Source organism: Sesamum indicum, unplaced genomic scaffold (genome assembly GCF_000512975.1).
Source record: "Sesamum indicum cultivar Zhongzhi No. 13 unplaced genomic scaffold, S_indicum_v1.0 scaffold00188, whole genome shotgun sequence".
In the NCBI taxonomy this organism is placed as follows: Eukaryota; Viridiplantae; Streptophyta; class Magnoliopsida; order Lamiales; family Pedaliaceae; genus Sesamum; species Sesamum indicum.
Genome location: NW_011628083.1, coordinates 72,093 through 90,663, shown reverse-complemented (window position 1 = coordinate 90,663; position 18,571 = coordinate 72,093). Strand labels below are relative to the sequence as shown.

The window sequence follows — 18,571 nt, the reverse complement described above, 5'->3', positions numbered from 1 at the left end:
ATCTATGTGGAGGATAATAGCGAAGCGCCAAGTATTATTCATCTGCGAGCAAACCCCAGAAAAGCCCTACTCCAATCTTTCAAAGTTGGCTGTTTCTCTCGCTAAAATTGATGGCGTCGGCGATAATCCAATGCACCAAAACCTCTAAATTTACGCCTGCTAATGTTTTTCTTAAAGCTAATGCACTTCCAATTCAACCTGCATTTCTCAGGTAAATATGTTAGTTTTTTCCTTTATTTGATGTTTCTCTCATCTTAATTTGGTCAATTTTGTGTTCTTGTTTCGTCCGTTCTCAATATGAATGTGGGGTTATCTTTTATCTGCGTCAGAGTATCAAGAATGCATCAAATGAACGGAAAAAGGGTGGTGCTTGGGGCATTTTCTGCTGCTGGAAGCTCTGGTGCAAATAGCGAGTTCAATCCTTATGAGGTAAAATTTTCTTCTGTTTCTGCATTTTGAGCGTTTGTGCTTTTCTCGTTATTGATTTCATTTATTTTAAAAAGGTTCTTGGTGTAAATCCCCTCGAGGGATTTGACATGGTGAAGGCGGTGTATGCAAAAAAGCGCAAAGATGCTGAGAGGAGAGGTGATGAAGCTGCTGCAGCCCAAGTATGTTATTATTGATTTTCTTGAAAATATAAAGTTTGTAATATTGATGTCACAAAGCATTCTATTTGCTAAATTGTGGTACTTACTGCTGTTAAATATGTTATCTCTAGTTGGAAAGAGCATACGACAAAATAATGATGTCTCAGTTGACGAAACGGAAGAAGGGTGAGACATTCGGTTCGTTTCGGGTATGTAAGGGTTTACTTCTTTTTGCTGCATTGCTTTGAATGTTTGCAATTGGAAGTTAAATAGATCTCTACATATTTTTCCAGATATTCCCGACCTTTATTAATGTTTGGATCAAGGTCAACTTTGTCTTTATAATGTATAAATATGATGATATGAAATCTCCAGAACTGTTATTTTTCAATCACATTCTTGTTTGTAAAATCACCCTCTTTGGTCTAATGTGATGGAAGTAAAGGACTTAGGTGGTGGACCATAGCAACTTGATTCTTGCTCCACTGAGCTTCCAAGTCATTTAGAATTAAGAAATTCCATTTGCATTTTCTTGATTTGTTTATGTTGCATTGCAGTTGTTTACTATTACTTTCCAGTATAAAAATGCTCTGTTTTTCAAGTTTTGCCATACATATATCTTTGTAAACGAAGTATTGGTGAAGCAACCTTGGCAATGCCTAGTGGGCTTAACTAATAACTTTTTAGTGTCTTTTCAAGAAAAGTGGAAATGTAATAGCTTTATATAGCTATATTACGGAAAAGATTTAGCGGCATATGATTTTGATTTATTCTCTTTAGTACATAATGGAATTAAGCATTGAGTTCCAGAGAGGTTTCTGTTTGCCCACCCCTACTTATAATCTGTAAGCGGTTATAGCAAATGGAAGATGATGACGGTTAAATTTCACATGTTTTGTAGGAATAGGGGTCTGTGGCGAACTCCTACACCCAGTTATGTATTTATGATTAACCAAGATTTTGGAAGAAGGAGAAGATTGCCTATTAAAAAATAAGGCGATATACGAAAAGGAAAGGTATACCTATCAGGAATTGAATAAGGAGTATAAATTGTCAATTGAAGATACAGATCATGAAATCAAATTTCAATTATTTGTTGAAAGATATCAATTCGTAGAACCGTTGATAAAAGAAAGAAATGCTGTGCATGAATCACTCACATATTTTTCTTAATTATATGTATCTGTGGGATTAATTTGGAAAACCAGTAGAGATATGCAAGAACAAACTATGTTGATTGGAAACATTCCTCTAATAAATTGCCGAGGAACTTCTATAGTAAATGGAATATATATACGTTTGTGCTCAATCAAATACAGCAAAGCCCCTAGGTCAATTATCACCCCAAAGAGAACCAAATGGAACCCATCCCATCGATGGATTACAAATCTCATAACCCCCCTATGTGCACCTGTCAACAATAAGATTCAACAGTCATATCCTCAGATATATGTTTGTTTCTGTTCTGTAATCAACTCTATGTAATATTTAATCATTTTTGTTTTTACATAAAGCTCAGGTTTCAAAAGATATAAAGTATGCTGACAAGCTGCCAGTTGTTCCATGGGGCCCAAGGTATGCGTTTCTATCTGTGGATTTCCAGTGAGTAACTTTGGAAATTAATGTTGTTCAAGTAAGTTTCTGATGTCTCTATAATCTTGAATGAATGCATGCCCCTAATAAGACACATCTTGAACATGATTTATGTGCTACAGATCCAATACTGTTAAGTGAACCTTTCATATCCCATCCTTATGTCTAATAAATAGACTAATGGAGAAATAATAACTTTGTTGCTAATTTTGTGTCTCATCTTTTGAATGTACATGCCCTTGTATAAATTGATTCTGCACTGCTGTTGATGACTTAATTTGAATTAAATGTATCGATGGATTTCCTTGAGAAATAGGAATATCAATGTTAACTTCCACTTTTCTATTCATCGTTTTCAAGTTTTGATATTTATCTGGTACATGTTTCAGGTTTGCCAAATCTGAGGTCAAAGATGTTCGAATCAACATGGCAATATCAGCTGTATTTGTAAGTGGGCCTGTTTTTATATTTTTTTTAATTTACCATTTCCTTGGTCCTTTTTGTTTTCTGGGAGAGGACTTGAGAGGAGGGATAGGTTGAATAGGTTGGTCAGTACTTTACAATGTACTAGGATCGTGAACATTAATAACTCCTCGCACTCTGAGATAGTTTAAAATGCTGAAGGATACCCTGGCCTCATGATTAAATGAGATTTCATTTTCCTCTCTTACATTCAGTTGGCATAACAGGAATTTAGTTAGAAGTGTGTTCAATAATTTTGAGTTTAGCCCTGTTATAAGATGCAAGATTGTGTTGAAATTTATATTGTAATTCATAACTATAGCGTTGTTGCATATTTGAATGTTCAGCTCAATACATGTAGAACTGAGCTCTTGATTGGTTGGTTTTTAGGAAATGAAAAATAAAGTTTCAACTGATGTATCTCGTGCAGTATATATAAAGAAACTGAGGCCTTGATGTGGTTAGCTTTTAAAATGCAGATATGTATTATTCATTTCCCTTCTCTATCTGCAGACAGCTTGGATTTTTATCAAGCGAACTGCTGAATATAAGCCTCTTCAATTTTTAGCCTTTGTGTTTGTTTACCGGATATTTGAGAAGTTAAAGGCATTTGAACCACCTGCATCTCCGACATTTACGGTAAGTTGTGGCAGGAAATGAATAATTCTTTTCACTCTTCCATGTTTTTTTTCTTCAAGAAAGATCTTATTTTCTTTTTTTGATGGGTGTTATCTACATCCTAAAGATGTTAGCATTATTTCCAGTGATGTTTTCAAGGTGATCTTTGCTGCAGGAAGAAGGTGAGGATGAAGGGCGAATGTTGCGAATGGGCAAACGGCTACTTCGATCTCTTGCATTGGTTTTTGGCTGTGTAGCTTTTGCATCTTTGGTATGTTGAAAACATACTCCTTGTCTTTTCTGCAAGTTTCCAGGTTGGAGAAAATATATTATCTTGTTTAAGTGAGATATTGATTGTTTTCACGATCTCTCCACGCGGGTTATTTTATGTTATGTGATCATAGATGTTGCAACCAGCAAAAATAACTTCCTTGGCAAGATTGTGTTCTCTTCTCTCTTTCTGATCAGTTTCACGGTTCAGCTATTATGGACAAAAGTTCAACTCTATATTTTGGTTTAAGTTAGTTTTATGATATTTTCAACATTATTAAATTGCAGGGGTACACTGGTGTTCTAAATGTGATTGAATTTGCAGGCGGTTATATACCTGTCTTCTTGTTCAACAACCAGGTAATCACCATTGTCCAGCACTATAAAATGAAGAACCTTTGTTTCATATAGATTTCTATAATGACTGATACTCGTAGTCAGATCATTGTAACTTTTCAAAGTGCCAAGTCGTTCTGTCATAATGATATTCTTTTTGCTGCAGTCTAGTTAGTTAGTTATGCCCTTCTAGAATGAAACTGAATATGGTAAGTCTAAAATGCTAACCTTTGCAAATATATATTGGGGAGAGTTATATTTACATTTTGGGAAAAGGAGAGTGGCCTGAAGATAGGAGTTGGCCTAAAATGAAGTGGAAAGAAAATGACGTGGCAGAATACTAGTAATTTTTAAGCCTATTGATCCATTTCCCGAAATTCTTACTTGAAAATTAATGGCAAAACAATTAGGATGAGTGAGTTACAGAATTATTTTAGTGTTAGGAAACCTATCAGAAAATTCTTCGGAATTGATATTAGTTTAAGTTCTCAAGTTGATTACAAACTGATAAGTAAGAAAAAGAGATTTTGAAAATGCAGTGTGATCCTATGCTTGTAAGAGACACTCGTTATGCTGGACTTGTATAGTCAATTAGGCTTGTCGAAACTCCTCCATGTACCTTATTTAGCTCGATGATTGACACGACTCAGCCTCTTGTCTTTGCAGACATCTTTTCAGAGATTTATTATGGAGAACTATAGGCTGCAATCGGACTGTTAGCTTGTTATAGGAAAACATGTTTGAGAATTTTTTTTGGAAAATCATGTTTCTTTGGCGTACTATAAAAATTCCTTAAATTATTTGCTATCTATTTTTCACCTCCCAAAACCCTAATGATTTCCCAAAGGAAAATCCTCCCCCACCCCCCTTCCACCCTTAAAAGACATGTTGCATTAGTATTCATCATTATCCGTTTTCCAAAGAAACAATTCTCCAAATGCATTTGTCAAATTATTTCTTTGTTCCCTGAACTTCTTCTCTGAAAATAACTTTTGTGCAAAGAGCTATTCACCCCATTGCAACCTGTTCTTTCCTTACCGTACTTAAGTCGTGAGTCAGAATGCACAATTTTGAAATGATTCAAACATTCGATGGGTTTCTATGGCTTATCATCTCCAACTCACATCATTTTCAAATGATACCAAATCACAATTAGCTTTCCCAAGTTGTTCGGGTCATGATCTTATGGAATGTAACTTTTGCATCACCCGACATTATTTCGTTACTCAAAGGTTGTAAAGCCTCAGACCTAGCATGTTTGATGCATAGTTTGTAAGTTTTTAGGTTTCTGTTTTCAATCAGATTCCTTATACATATTTCTTGGTAATACCATTCCACTGCAATATCTGTGAGGTTCTGTTTCGGTTAAGGTTTTAATGGAGTCCGCAAATGTCCCAGGAACCGGTACATCTTTAAATGTCCGTTCTTAAAATAATTAATTGATATGGTTGCTCTTTTAACAAATTGACAACTTATATTTTAACTTGAGGAAGGTAATGATGATTAATGACTGTTTCAGGAATTGCTTGTAACTGCATCAACAGCACTCATGCTTCACGTTCTAGCCTCGTACTACAGATGAACGAGGGACGATGCAGATTCACAGTTGCTGAATTTGCTCCTTTTGGCTCAGTAGACCAGCAATTTTGTGATAGTTACATTACAAGAGTATAGTGTCAGCAATCGTCGGAAAAATATAGGTCTCAGGATTTGATTTATGTGTTAAAATTTGGGACTTAGCCATGGAGGCTTGCGCTGTAACTTGTGAGTGATAGTTCCAATTAAGATAAATTAAATTGATGTATTTATTATTTTTATAAAAGATGTTTGAACAAATTGTTTATTTACACAAAAGAAAAAAAATGTGATTATTTTTAAAATGTAGAGGTCAAATTCATTCTAAGTGATCACCGGGCAATTAAAGCAAGAGCAGTGTAAACTTTGGATCAGTAAATACCAGAACAATTAACATAAATGTAGCCAACATGCACAGTAACAACATAATTTGTTATATATAACATTTTAGGATTGAACCCTATGTCTTATCTCTATCTTCATGCTCATCACGAAAACCCATATTTTCTAGTCCCTAAGCTTCCACATATATTAAGCACGGAAAAAACAAATATATAAGTAGATATAAAATAATTCTCGAAGCAGTTTAAAGTGTATTTTTGACGTCCAATTCCATTCTCGAAATTTTAAACCTCTTGGTATATTCATTAATCTTAGAGCATTTAACAAAGTTTGGTTAATCATAAACCTAACTTCTTCATTTATTATTTTTATTTCATAGAAAATTTTAATTTGGATAAAGTGTATGTGAATAGTATATGATTTTAGGAGAGATGTAATATTTTCTTGCACTTGTATTTTTGTTTCCATGCTCTTGGGAAAATCATTTTAGTTGGTTGCACAAAATTGCTTCCATCAACTGGATGTTGTGTGAAGAAAATCTGATCTAAGCATTGAAGGTACATATTCGATTGCAAGCTAGAATGAAGATGTTGGACGTAGGGGACTCAAGTGAAGAGGCGATGACCACTTTCCTCTTGTCAACCAAACCAGAAAACCCCTTTTGTCAATGACCTCTAAAACATGCACATAAGTGCTCGGGAGTGGTTTGGTGCTTCGCTTCCATCACCATTAGTTCAAAAGACACAAGTTTGATTGAGGATGCTTTTGCCCAAGCTACAACTAGAGAGGTGGCCTAGTGTGTCGTAGAACAAGGGATACACCCCCTCACCGTCCTCATAGAGATTAAGACGCTCACTTGGCTCCCGGGAAAGCCGAAGAAAGAGGAACAACAAAGAGAAAGTAAACAATAGGGTGGCTCAGCCCAGAGTTGATCATTTCCTCTCACCATCCCTTAGGGGAGGTATCTGTGAAAACAACCATTTTCCTTCGCCCCCTCATGAAGGAGTGCTAATGCAAAGATGAGAGCCTCCAAAGGGGATGGGGGATCAAACATCTCCTCCACCTTGCAAGACCAGGGGAATTCCCGACTTATCCTTTAGCGACTGCACCACCAAGGCGTAGTTGTTTCGCACTCATATTGGCCGAAATTGTATAACTCGGGATCAAAATCCCGAACCTCAATGAGTATAATAGAGTAGGAGACTCGCAAGACAACCTAAATGTTAGAATAAGTGATAAAAAAGCTAATTAGATTGACTGTTTGAGGAATTCATTAATATTTATTGAAGTAATATTGATCAGATGAATAGAGTAAGTATTCGTCTTTGAGTCATGTTTTTGTTGTGCTTACTACTTATATTGAATGGCTTTTTAGTGTCACAACAAATGCCCACAGACGAAAAAATTAAACCCGTAGAATTAGGCTATATATAGGTTGGCAACTATGAAGCCAACTTCTAAGGGTTGGTATGAAATATTCCAAGTCGAAAACTTGGAGATAGGGTATCGAGAGTCCTATAGAGATTGCGCTAAGTATTACAGTGGGGTGTTTCATCTGTGGGAGGTGTAGGTTGTCCATATCATTTTAGTGGGTTGGTTAATAAGGCAGTCCACTGAGTAAACTTATTAGCGGGAGTCGTCATATAGAAGTCTTGAGGGCTTGGTCGGTACAATCGAAATTTTCGATTCTGATAGTACAGGATTAGTTTTCAAGCTTGAAAAATCATAACAATCACGTGCATAGGAAGACTCTATTTTAGATTCGGGGAACGGTAACTGTGTTGTAAGATATGTTCATTATAAGTGGTCAGTCGGAGTATGTGGCAAAGACGGTATATTCAAAAGAGAATTTATTCCTTATTCGTATTTGATAGTAATTTTCTTATGCAAGATGGTTTAAACTCTTGAAGTCTTTGTCCAAAGCGATTGATCGATTAGGGATAGGTACCCTAGATCGAATCATAGAGTAAACACATCTAAGAATACGAAGTACAGTTGTCTAGTCAAGATGAGAATAGAAGCCTAATTCCATACCCTATACTAAGGCCAAGGAAAAGGTCGACAGAAGGACTGTACGGAACTCGGAGATTACATATTCACGCCAACATTCAACTACTCTCTAGTGTCATGGACCGTTGGTAGACGTCTACCTGTTGTAACAAATATTTCTTTTATTATGAAATAATAAAAAAATAATTAATGAAACTAGATTTAATTAATTTTGTGGGAAACAAGCTCAAGACTGGCTGAAGGTAAACTAAATAGTCACACACAAATCATTGCTGAAGTGATGAAATTAATTTAAAAATTAATTTTGAGAAAAACAAATTAATTTAATTGAATTGAATTTATTCATAGAGAAAAATAAATGATTTGATCATTTATTTGGGATAATTCATTGGATGAATAATCCAAAAATTTAATTGATTTGATTAATTAAATTTGACTTAGTCTTTTAAATTAATTAAATTAATTTAAAAGAGGCTTGGGCTAATTAATTGATTGAACTAATTAATTAGTAGATAAACTTGTCTAAATTAATAAATTAGATTAATTAATTAGTGGAGATCGGCTACAAATAATTAGTACTGGACTAATTATGTGTTTAGACTTGAATAATAAATTACATTTGTTAATTGTGTATATTTGGACATATGTATATTTAATTAGATCAAATATTTGCATGAATTTTTTGTTGATTATCTATTTAATTGAATTAAATAATAAATTCAATAAATTAATTATTGTACTTGAATTAATTTATTGAATAAATTGAAACAAGCTGGATTCAAATATTTTATGTCCTGGCCGCCACCTTGCAGGCCAAGATTGAGGAGAAAGACTCATTCAAAGATGAACTTAGTGGCTCGGTCACAATGTGTTTCTCTCTCCACTGATTCATATCTCTCTTGCTACTCATATGCCTCTCGGTTTTCTAGGACACAAAATATGAAAATAAATTCCTTTCTTTTCAATTTTATCTATTTTTTTAATTAAATTCAAGTTGAGGATAAAAAAATTTCAAATATATTAATTAATAGTGTGTTTTGAAATTTGTTTCGTCCATGAATCTAATTTTTTCTAGAAAGAGGTTAGCTCTATCTTCCCGGTGTGATGTGAACTAACTTTAGAGGAGTTCTATACTTGAATCCTCTAAGTGAACGGATCCAAAAACGGAAAGGAGTCAACGCAAGTAGCCGTATAGAGAATGTAGAAAATGTATTTTTCGTGGTTAAGTTTTATGTTCGCTTTTCTTCATCCTTTGCTATTTTTAAACGAATGTCTATTTTATATATTTTCTGTTTTTTTATTTGCATTGAACACCTGGGAATGATCAAAAGACACACCCCTTTGATCTGATTTTATTCCTTTATTGCTTTTTATGACTGTCCTTCACGCTTCCACCGCATTTTCGAATTGATCCACGATCTTTAACTGATCAATTTCTGGCTAGAGCAGACTTGCTGGACAAGCGAGGTAGCGTTCTGCAAGCGTACAACTCTCACTAAGAAAACTTTGACTTGGTTTAGCCAATTGCTTCCTGTATCTACAGGCTTTTGAGCATCTCTCATGATGCTTCGTGCACCACTTTGCAATCAACAATCGGTATCCTAAGACTGCCTCGTACTTGTTCACCATAGTCCATCATGCTCATGAAGGAGAGTATGTCCAAATGTTTCCAGAGGCTGTCCTCGAAGTCCCACATGTAAACTCAGAACTTTTAGCAAGTATCGTGCAACAAAATTGAAGGAAGAACAGGTTCAAGAAATCGACATCAGGAGAATCTTAGCTATCCAAGAGGAGTTATTAGCAAGCACGGAAAAGCACATAAAAATAGAGGAGATTGCAAATGGGAGGCCAATGACTCCAATGAAAAGAAGGTCGAATGAGGATGAGGGAGTTATGCCTCCAAAAGCAGAGGGAGCTAAACATGAGCACAAACACATGCCCTCAAACAATTTAACACGTTACATGCCGTTGAACATTTTGCGAGCTGAAATCCTCTAACCGTCGGAAAGCAGCATGGTCTAGTCCATCGGTCACCACTCATGCAAGACAACCCTAATTCATATATAAAATATGTATATATTTCTTTTATACTCACATGTAATACATAAAAATAACACTCCTATAAATTAAAATAATGATATAAAATTATTTCAAAAATCTTATAAAAGGTTTAATATCTAAAAATGTAAAACTTGTTCTTATACACTTACTAAAAGAATACTAAAGGAATATTTATTTTCAATAACATTATTGTTTCATATTTAGAAAGTTTTGAGTATTCTTTTTTCAAAAAATATATTACTAGCTTCTGGATCCGAATTGAATTGGGTCCCAAAATCCAAATAATTCTTAGCAAATTGGATCACAAATTCACCCCAAGCCCGACTTATTATCATCCCTAGCTACAGACTTCTGTTGCATTGATTCAATTAATTGTTGCCAAATAAGACCAGAACGAAAGTGGAACCTAATAAGATTTACTAACCTGCGTGTTAAACTTGGAGATGGAAGTCTTCTTTCATTTCTTGACGGTGACGTAAGACCAAGCTCATGAGCTTATCCTAAATTGGAATAAGCCGATGAGATCCCTTTGTTACGCCCCATGTCCCTCCGGGTGAAGGGACATGGGGGCAAAAAAAGAAAAGAGAGAGAGATGCGGTTTCTCTTGCTTTTGGCATAGTGGGCTCTTAGCGGGAGGCTCACATGACAGGGTTATTAGCTCAGTGGTAGAGCGTGGGGAATAATTGCGTCGTTGTGCCTGGGTTGTGAAGGCTCTCAGCCACATGAATAGAGTAAATTATCAGAACAGTGTTCTCTGTTCATCCATCAACAGTTAATTTACTTGTGCATTCAGCGGTCATTAGATAATTAAAAGAGCTTTTCCATCGCCTACATCAAATAAATTTCCTCAATTGGACCAAAAAAGACAGATTTTGCAATAGGATGGATAATATAACATGTAGAAGTTTTCAGGATCTACTTTCCAGAGTTGAGTTCCTTGGGCAGTTTAACACTTTACCATATAAACACAAGTTTCAAACTGATATGTTGCAAGTGCAAACATCATTAACACCAAGTTAAGATCAAGTCTTTGTAGCCTCAGTTGCCACCATTTTCAGCTTTCATTCCAGTTACAGCTTTCTGCAAGAGCAAGACAAGAACAGGATCAACAGAAACTCCAACTTCAGGGTCATAATCACATGTGGAAGATGCCAACACCAAAAAGATAACCTGGATGCAAGAAAGTGTGTACTGAACGTCGTATTCTGAGATCTGATGGTGAATGACAAGCCTGATTCTGTCAAATAATTGCTTTATAAGAGGTTGTTTATAAATGTTCATGTGACATCAAGGAGAATGCTGATGAAGGGCAGAAGAAACAGGAACAAAATTTTGCTACTACAACATAATCATGAACAGAATTTTAGTTGTAAGTGCTCTGAGAAAGCAAACACGGACAGGTCCTGACTCCTGCACAACCACACTTAGGAAAGTGTTGAAGTAGTCATAGGTAGGTGTTGTCCTCTGTTGGTATAAGATCTGGTTTCATGTAATGACAATATTAAACAAGTTTAATGAAGTGAAGAACAAGGTAACTGTTCTTCACCGTACAGATCTTTTCGTAAGGCCTATTTAGGATGCAACACAGATTGTGCATACATCACAATAGCAAATGCCTGAAATACTTGCTTTGCTTCAGTCTGCAACAGAAAATGATTCAAGATTTTCTATCTCACACATCAAGGTACTTTTCAGCTTCTTTAGTCCTGAGGCTGAACTTAAAACCAATTGAAACATCGATCAGTTTACAAAGAACACTCAATGTCATGGTCAGGTGTAAAGAATGTCAAACTAGGATTTCCTACAGGTCAATTTAAACTTTAAAGAGGTATGGCAGTTCTGTCAATTATTATAATGCTTGGCTGTATAACTACAAAGAACTTATTTCAAGTACATGACCTAAGGTACTATTGGAAGACCAAGCTACTTTATTGCTGAGAATGGCATTATGGAAGTAATACAGATGATTGCAAATGCCGAATCTCTGTAAATGTAGCAGCTTACGAGGGTCATGATTCTCTACATATCCGACACCTCAACCAGTGATGGTGCTGGTGTAAATTGCAGAAAATAAGGGAAGGTTTCAACATAGTAGGTTCTGATGCCTTCAAATCTCACACTAGAAAAGGAAGGATTGTCTAACCTTGTGATTACTTCCTGTAACATATTTGAGTACCAGTAGTACAGACCATCAAGGTTCACAAATCACACCTGATTTCAAACTGAACGGGAACTTAATATCATGCTATGATGCATACACTCCCATCAGCTAATGAATATTACAGCATGATGCATGAATATTACAGTGACTCCAAGCAGAGCTACTGAAGCAGTGCCGCAGTGCCCTTTACGAATGCATGCAAGTAAAATGATACAATGCAGAGTTAAAGATAATTGAAGAGAAAAGCCATACTTGAGTCGACCTTCTGCCATCACAAGTATACCATGTGCTTCTAGTTTTTTTACTAGTTCTATTTCCGTGATACCCACTTCCTCGAGAATATCAAAATAGACCTGATAACATAAAAGGGAAAAGACTTAAATTATGACTTTCGATGAATAGACTGAAAATCAGACTTGCCTTCTCTAAGAATCTAGAGAATTTGCAATTACATATCAATCAGGTTATATTAGTACAAATCGATACACTGACTGGGTAAGTTACAACATGCATTCATTCTTTTCCTGAGTAGCTCTAACCACAATGGGGGCTGCAGACTAACGGATTCTAAAAACCTAACACAATTAAACAGAACCTTTCTAGTCTAAAGTTTCTGGAAGCAATCACCTGGAATTCCCCATATAGGTTCTCATAGTTGGCAGGACTAGTTCAAATTAATTGACAACTCTATCTACAATGCATAAGCAACAAGACCCATATACTTGGAATTCTGTTTTATTGGATTTAAATATATGTCAACTGATTAAACAATTCCACAGACATAAGAATAGGTTTGAATTACCTAGAGATGGATGCATTTAAAGTAGAAAGTTTGATTGGGATGATGCATTAGCAAAATAGAAGCTTGTTTGAACATCTCTGAAAGCTATATTCATACTGGAAGCTAGATATAAGAATCTTGAGATAGAAATTCAGGTCTTCAAAAATAAAGTTCTGGTTATATTATAAATGCAAAGATTAATACTAAACACTAGTTTAAAATATTAAAATGCCCAAAGAACTGAAATTTTGTAGGTTTGCCAATCAAGACAGCTAAACAACATATTAGTAAGTTTGCAATGAAGAGAGGCCAGTGCAAAGCAGCTAACTAATTTTATCTTAAGGCTATAACAGTAATGAAACTTACAATATTTGTCTCCACTGAAGCCAGGTTAATTTTTAAACCTTCAATTTTGTTAAGCCCCTCTGAGTGATAACGAAAAAATAGTGTTACAGAGATATAGGTGTGGGTTTTGGCGTTAACATTCAAATCCATGTTAGAAACTAACCTGACAAAATCTTAGCCTTCTTGTGATCACTTTCAAGCTTACCAACATTTTCTCCCAATGCAACTAAAGCAGCAGCACATATGACACCAACCTGTCTCATAGCGCCGCCTAATGTCTTCCGAAGAATCTTAGCCTTTTAAATAGATCCAAAGACAAAGGAGGTTGCTGTCAATTACAACAGAAATGAGGATCTGAAGTCTGATGAAAAAAATCTGAAGATAGCTTACCTTTGAAATGAAGGATTTTGAACCTGCAATTACAGTTCCAGCTGGAGCACCAAGACCTTTTGATAGGCAAGCCTACATCACATAATAGTTTGGTCCAGGAGTTAGACGGTGGGGGTGGTAACAAAAGCAAGAGAACCATTGGAACCATCCATACCAATTAATGAATCAATAATTTACAATTGTAACAAACTTATTTTGCGACGGTTTTCAAGAAAGTTCATAAAGATCACTGAGGAAACAATGTTGAACATACTGTTACTGAATCAGCAGCCCGTACAAGCCTATCAACAGGAACTCCAAGAGCCTGGAAAACAGACATATCCCATTTTTAGCTACAGAAAGTAACATGGTGTAAGGATATAAAGTAAAAAGTTAGGCCAAGCCTCTTAAAATGTTGTTTATTTGATGTTACGTCTGCATTCTCCCAGGTTTCCAGTAAGTTATACATATGCTAACACACTGATAAAACTGTATAAATGTTCCACATGATCGTTTTATTTGTGCAGAGAATCTATGGCACCATGTTTGAAATTTTATATAAACAACAAAATTTTGACAGTAATACTTCATAACTATCCCATGATCAGCAATGAGTTTGTGGTCTCTTCTTGGCACATAGCGGTTCTCCTCAACAATTGATGGCACATCATATGCTAGGAAATCAAAGCAAAATGATAAATGATGCTTTCGTATCTCATTTATATGCACACTTCAGCAGTATGTGTACATGTAGTATCCAGATCAAGTGAATATTATAGTAGTTTGAAATTGACTCAACAACAAGTGGACAAAGTTACCAATGTTAAATTCAGTGATACAGAGCTTTTGAAATAAAAATGGAGAACAGGAAGTGCTTAATAGAATATGCTCAAGCCTGTGAGTCTGACCACCTCCATTTGTTTTAACATCAAAAATTGATTTTTGTTTAACAATAGATTAGTTAGTGGACAACAGGCTATAAAAGCTACCGTAAGACTAGTAAAACGAATAGAGAATGAGAACTGTTGGTAATATAATTACTCATGAATTAATGAAAGTTATGTCAGACCTAGTAATTCTGTTTGTAGGTTTTAGATTTTGCTCCAGACTAGTTTGTTTGGGCATTCTTCTTAATTGCCCATTTGTGAATTATTCTTTGCTGTCTTGATGAAAGCAGAGTAACTTAACAAAGATATTCAATTCTATATTTTGACCATGAATCCTATTCTTTGACAAGAGACGTTCAATATCCTTTTGGCTAACTCTCCTCATGATCATGATAATATGATCCATTTAAAGAGTGAAAACTATCCTCACGAGTTAAATTCAACATCAAGCATGTCTGAAACTGGTCTTGTGGATTCTGTCATTTCCGAGAACCGCGCTAGATCAATTAATATTTCCATTTATCCCACCAAGGACCTGGATCATATATTCCAGATTGGCCATGTAACCTTCCGTAGCCTTCCCCTAATAGAACAAAATTACTGAAAACATCATCTTTGTTGACTACCATTTACAGTTAACTAAATCTGTTTCATTAACATTCTCAGTTGAACCACCATAATAACATTCCATTCCTTTAATAACGTCCATAGGGACATTTACGCTCTGAACAAAATTGCAAGAGATATAAATAATGTAGATTAGACCATCCTCCACAGGCTTCTTATTTCCATCTGATGTTTTTCTTCTATTCTCTCTACTTATTGGGTTAACTTATTATACACCAATTTCCAATAACTTGTCATTTTCTTCCCCTGCATATAACATAAATCAAATTCTCATTTAAACACACTTGTTTACTTATCTCAGTTGCTTCTTCTTAGGGATATGTTGTACATTGATGCATGAGCAATCATGGAAAATTAAATTGTCCAACTCAATGGGCAGTGTTACATACTTTTAAGCTTATATGAATATGCTGAATGCTTTGTGGGACGGGAATTGACTCACCACAGATGCATTAAAAATACGGGCTCCATCAATATGAAGCTTTAACCCATATTTCTTTGCTAGGTCTCCAACTTCGTCTGTATATTCTACAGACAGACATCTACCACCAGAGCTGCATCAATAAGAGATATTTTTCATAAGGGAACACAATCACAAGAAGGGATGAAAAGTACTTCTCAACAGAACAAAAGAATTGGAAAACTGTAATATCCTAGCTTCCCATATACGTTACGAAAGGCAGGCCAGTACAGTTCCATAGGAACAATCAGAACAAATGGTCTTAGTGTCATCTATAATGTCACTCCAGCTAAAGAATGAATGTAACGAAGTATTTGGAAGATCTCCATTTTTATGCATCAACAGGTTCAAACACACAAATGGAAAATTTCTTCAGGTGATTTGCGATGCATCAAACATGGCAGATCCCTGAAGATAATTTTCACTTTCTAAAGCCGCCCTTCTAAAACGAACATCTGCTCTAACAATTCCATTGCCGTCTACCAAAACGACTGGAAATGTTTCAAACAATGTGACTATGTATTACCACATATTTTATGAATCTTCATCAAGCCCAAGGTGTGCTAGCGTGCCTCCAATGAAACTCAATGCTCCTGTATTAAGTTTTCAATTCCGGACTAGCTATATGTCCTGAGATTTGTTATGCATGAATTATGGATTTCTACTTCTCAGCCCAATCCTTCCACCTATCCAACTTCCAAAGAAGTTGTGTACCTGAGCAAGGAGAACTTGAGTACATCCACCTATTTCCTGCTCCTCCTGACATCCTTACCAAACAACGAAAAAGGACTAAAATGTGACTTTACTAAGAAGAGAAATTTCATGTTTCTCAGAGTAAAAGGTTCACAACCTCCATCAATATTGTTGTTTCTTTGTTTTGCTATTTTTCATTGTAATTGCACATTGGATATTTGTCATATTGATGCATCTTCTTATACTACAAAAGAACCAACCACATTTCTGCTCCCACCAAGAAAAGATAAGCATAACACGTTCATAGAAAAAGCGCTAACAATCCTCCAAATTTAAAGAAACCTCATAATAATTTCGGCCCACCATGCAAAGGCTTTTAGTCATTCTGCTTGAGCTCATGCTCCTTATTAGGCCACCAGATGTCAGAAGTTTTATCTGTTATATCCTTCAGTGAATAGAGATATATGTTTGTGCAATTATTCACTTTGATATGGATGGTTGATTCTCCTAAATCATCCACTTCTCTAAGTTCTATATAAAAGTTTCTTCAGATATTATCAAATGGTACATGCAGAAAAGTGAGACTCTCGATGCAAGGTAAAGTAGATGGCCAAACTGCCAATGAAAAACCCAGCAGAATAACTCACGTCAAAGTTTGAAACATCAGAAACTTAAAATGAATTCTAATAAATAATATGGCAGGACGTCTTTCAGTAATTCAATAGTATCTTCTCTTAAAAGATAAGACTTACTGCGCATGTGAATTCTCCAAGCAGATGAGCCTAGTAGTTGGATAACATATTTCGAAGCTCGGATCCCTTATTGCTTCTTCAATTAGGTTGATATCCATTGTTCCATCTTCATTATTCTTGACTGTCCTTGGATGAACACCTCCAATTGTAGAAATTCCTCCATTTTCATAAATATGGATGTGTGAATAATCTCCGAGAATGACTTCACTTCCCCTGATCTGACAGTGAGTGAGCACACAGATAAGGTTGGCCATAGTGCCTGAAGGGACAAATAATGCTGCTTCCTTGCCCATGATTCTTGCCATCTCAGTTTCCAGGCGAGCAGCAGTTGGGTCATAGCCCAAAACATCATCATCAACTTCAGCACTCGCCATTGCAGCCCGCATGGTTTCAGTTGGTTTAGTGACAGTGTCTGATCGAAGATCCACTCTTCTTGTCACCATTTTCACTAATTAACCAACAGACTGAAAACAATTAAAGGTTAGCAGAACTAGATTTACAAAAAAGAAGATATTAAACAATCATATACTACTTTCAGCACCCAGGAAAACCTTATAGAAAGAGTTCTAATTTAGTCCCACTGGACTTTTGTGTCAACTATGCAAATGTTCAGAGAAACCTCTACATATTTATCCAAATCAAATGCATACCTTTGCTTTATACTTCTCAACAGAAACGTAGATTTATCTCATAACAATTAGATATCATGAAGTGTGACATATGGATGATGAGTCGTAATAGAAGATGTTGCTGCAGTCCCCAGAAATTACAATAAAAGGATTATATTGATGATGAATCATGAAAGACAAAAATCCAATAAGGGCGTACCCATACATTCCATTCAACTCTCTGCAGCCTTTGCTCATGTCCAAAGACAAAAATGAGAAATATGTTTTTTCATTCTTTCTAAATCTACAAGTCAAGTGGAACAAGAAACTCAGAAACAGATAACTGGATGTTGCAGGAAGCTGGTGCAAATCAGCAGTTCCCTCAACCTCCAAGTACACACAGTACTTCTCAACCGATTCCTGTGTCACTTCTCAAGGAAAAAATTCAAAACTCCTAATCATTTCCCAAGAGATACTCAATTCACAAATAAAAAGCAACAGAAAAGAAAGGTTAGAAAGTTGCATTAAACCATGTGAAAGCCAATTAAAGGCGAAAATCAACCATTTTACGTTCAATTATGTGGGTGAACCTGAATTAAGATTCTAAGAATCATTAAAAAATGCATATCACCTTGTAATTCAATGAGCTCCCCACTCTTCTGAATTCAGAAAAGCAATTCTAATACATATCTACACAGAGAAACACACCCTACAGAACTTATACTCACAAAATTCCAAACTGAAACGCAATAAGTCCAAACATTTTCCCCACCAACCTTACCCCACCACAACTACTAAAAAGGAGGAATCTTTTTCACCCTGGGAACTGAAATCTTGGGTGACATGCAGTGGCCCAGCAAATACTCTACCCAAGTACCAAACTCTTTTTGGCATCACCAAAAATGTCCAAATTTGGTGGGCATAGACATGCATGCGAAGGAAATTCACGGGAGCCTAAAAAGACTAGTGAAAATAACCAGGAAAAATTACATATAAAAGAAAAAAGATTCTTCATTTCTGTGAACTCACTCTGT

General features: G+C 35.7%; 2 protein-coding genes across 3 annotated transcripts; one reads left to right on the top strand and one right to left on the bottom strand.

Annotated features, from left to right (window-relative positions):
• The first annotated feature begins 51 nt into the window (after positions 1-51).
• LOC105179668 lies at positions 52-5,688 on the top strand. Its single transcript, XM_011103317.2, has 10 exons — positions 52-211; positions 330-429; positions 504-608; positions 719-796; positions 2,107-2,162; positions 2,570-2,627; positions 3,156-3,281; positions 3,436-3,531; positions 3,819-3,890; positions 5,386-5,688. Exons 1-10 carry the CDS (start codon positions 111-113, stop codon positions 5,446-5,448), a joined length of 855 nt encoding a protein of 284 aa, XP_011101619.1. The 5' UTR covers positions 52-110; the 3' UTR covers positions 5,449-5,688.
• Positions 5,689-10,687: 4,999 nt separating this feature from the next.
• On the bottom strand, positions 10,688-18,306 carry LOC105179667 (probable low-specificity L-threonine aldolase 1). Of its 2 annotated transcripts, none has more exons than XM_011103315.2 (10): positions 18,169-18,306; positions 16,930-17,393; positions 15,467-15,578; positions 13,785-13,835; positions 13,532-13,603; positions 13,305-13,437; positions 13,163-13,221; positions 12,268-12,368; positions 11,025-11,091; positions 10,688-10,934 (listed from the first exon to the last, which is right to left on the bottom strand). In XM_011103315.2, exons 2-10 carry the CDS (start codon positions 17,370-17,372, stop codon positions 10,893-10,895), a joined length of 1,080 nt encoding a protein of 359 aa, XP_011101617.1. In that variant the 5' UTR covers positions 17,373-17,393; positions 18,169-18,306; the 3' UTR covers positions 10,688-10,892. The 2 variants fall into 2 exon arrangements, with proteins under 2 accessions (XP_011101617.1, XP_011101618.1); XM_011103316.2 differs by lacking the exon at positions 18,169-18,306 and adding an exon at positions 17,758-18,029.
• Between the last annotated feature and the right edge of the window lie 265 nt (positions 18,307-18,571).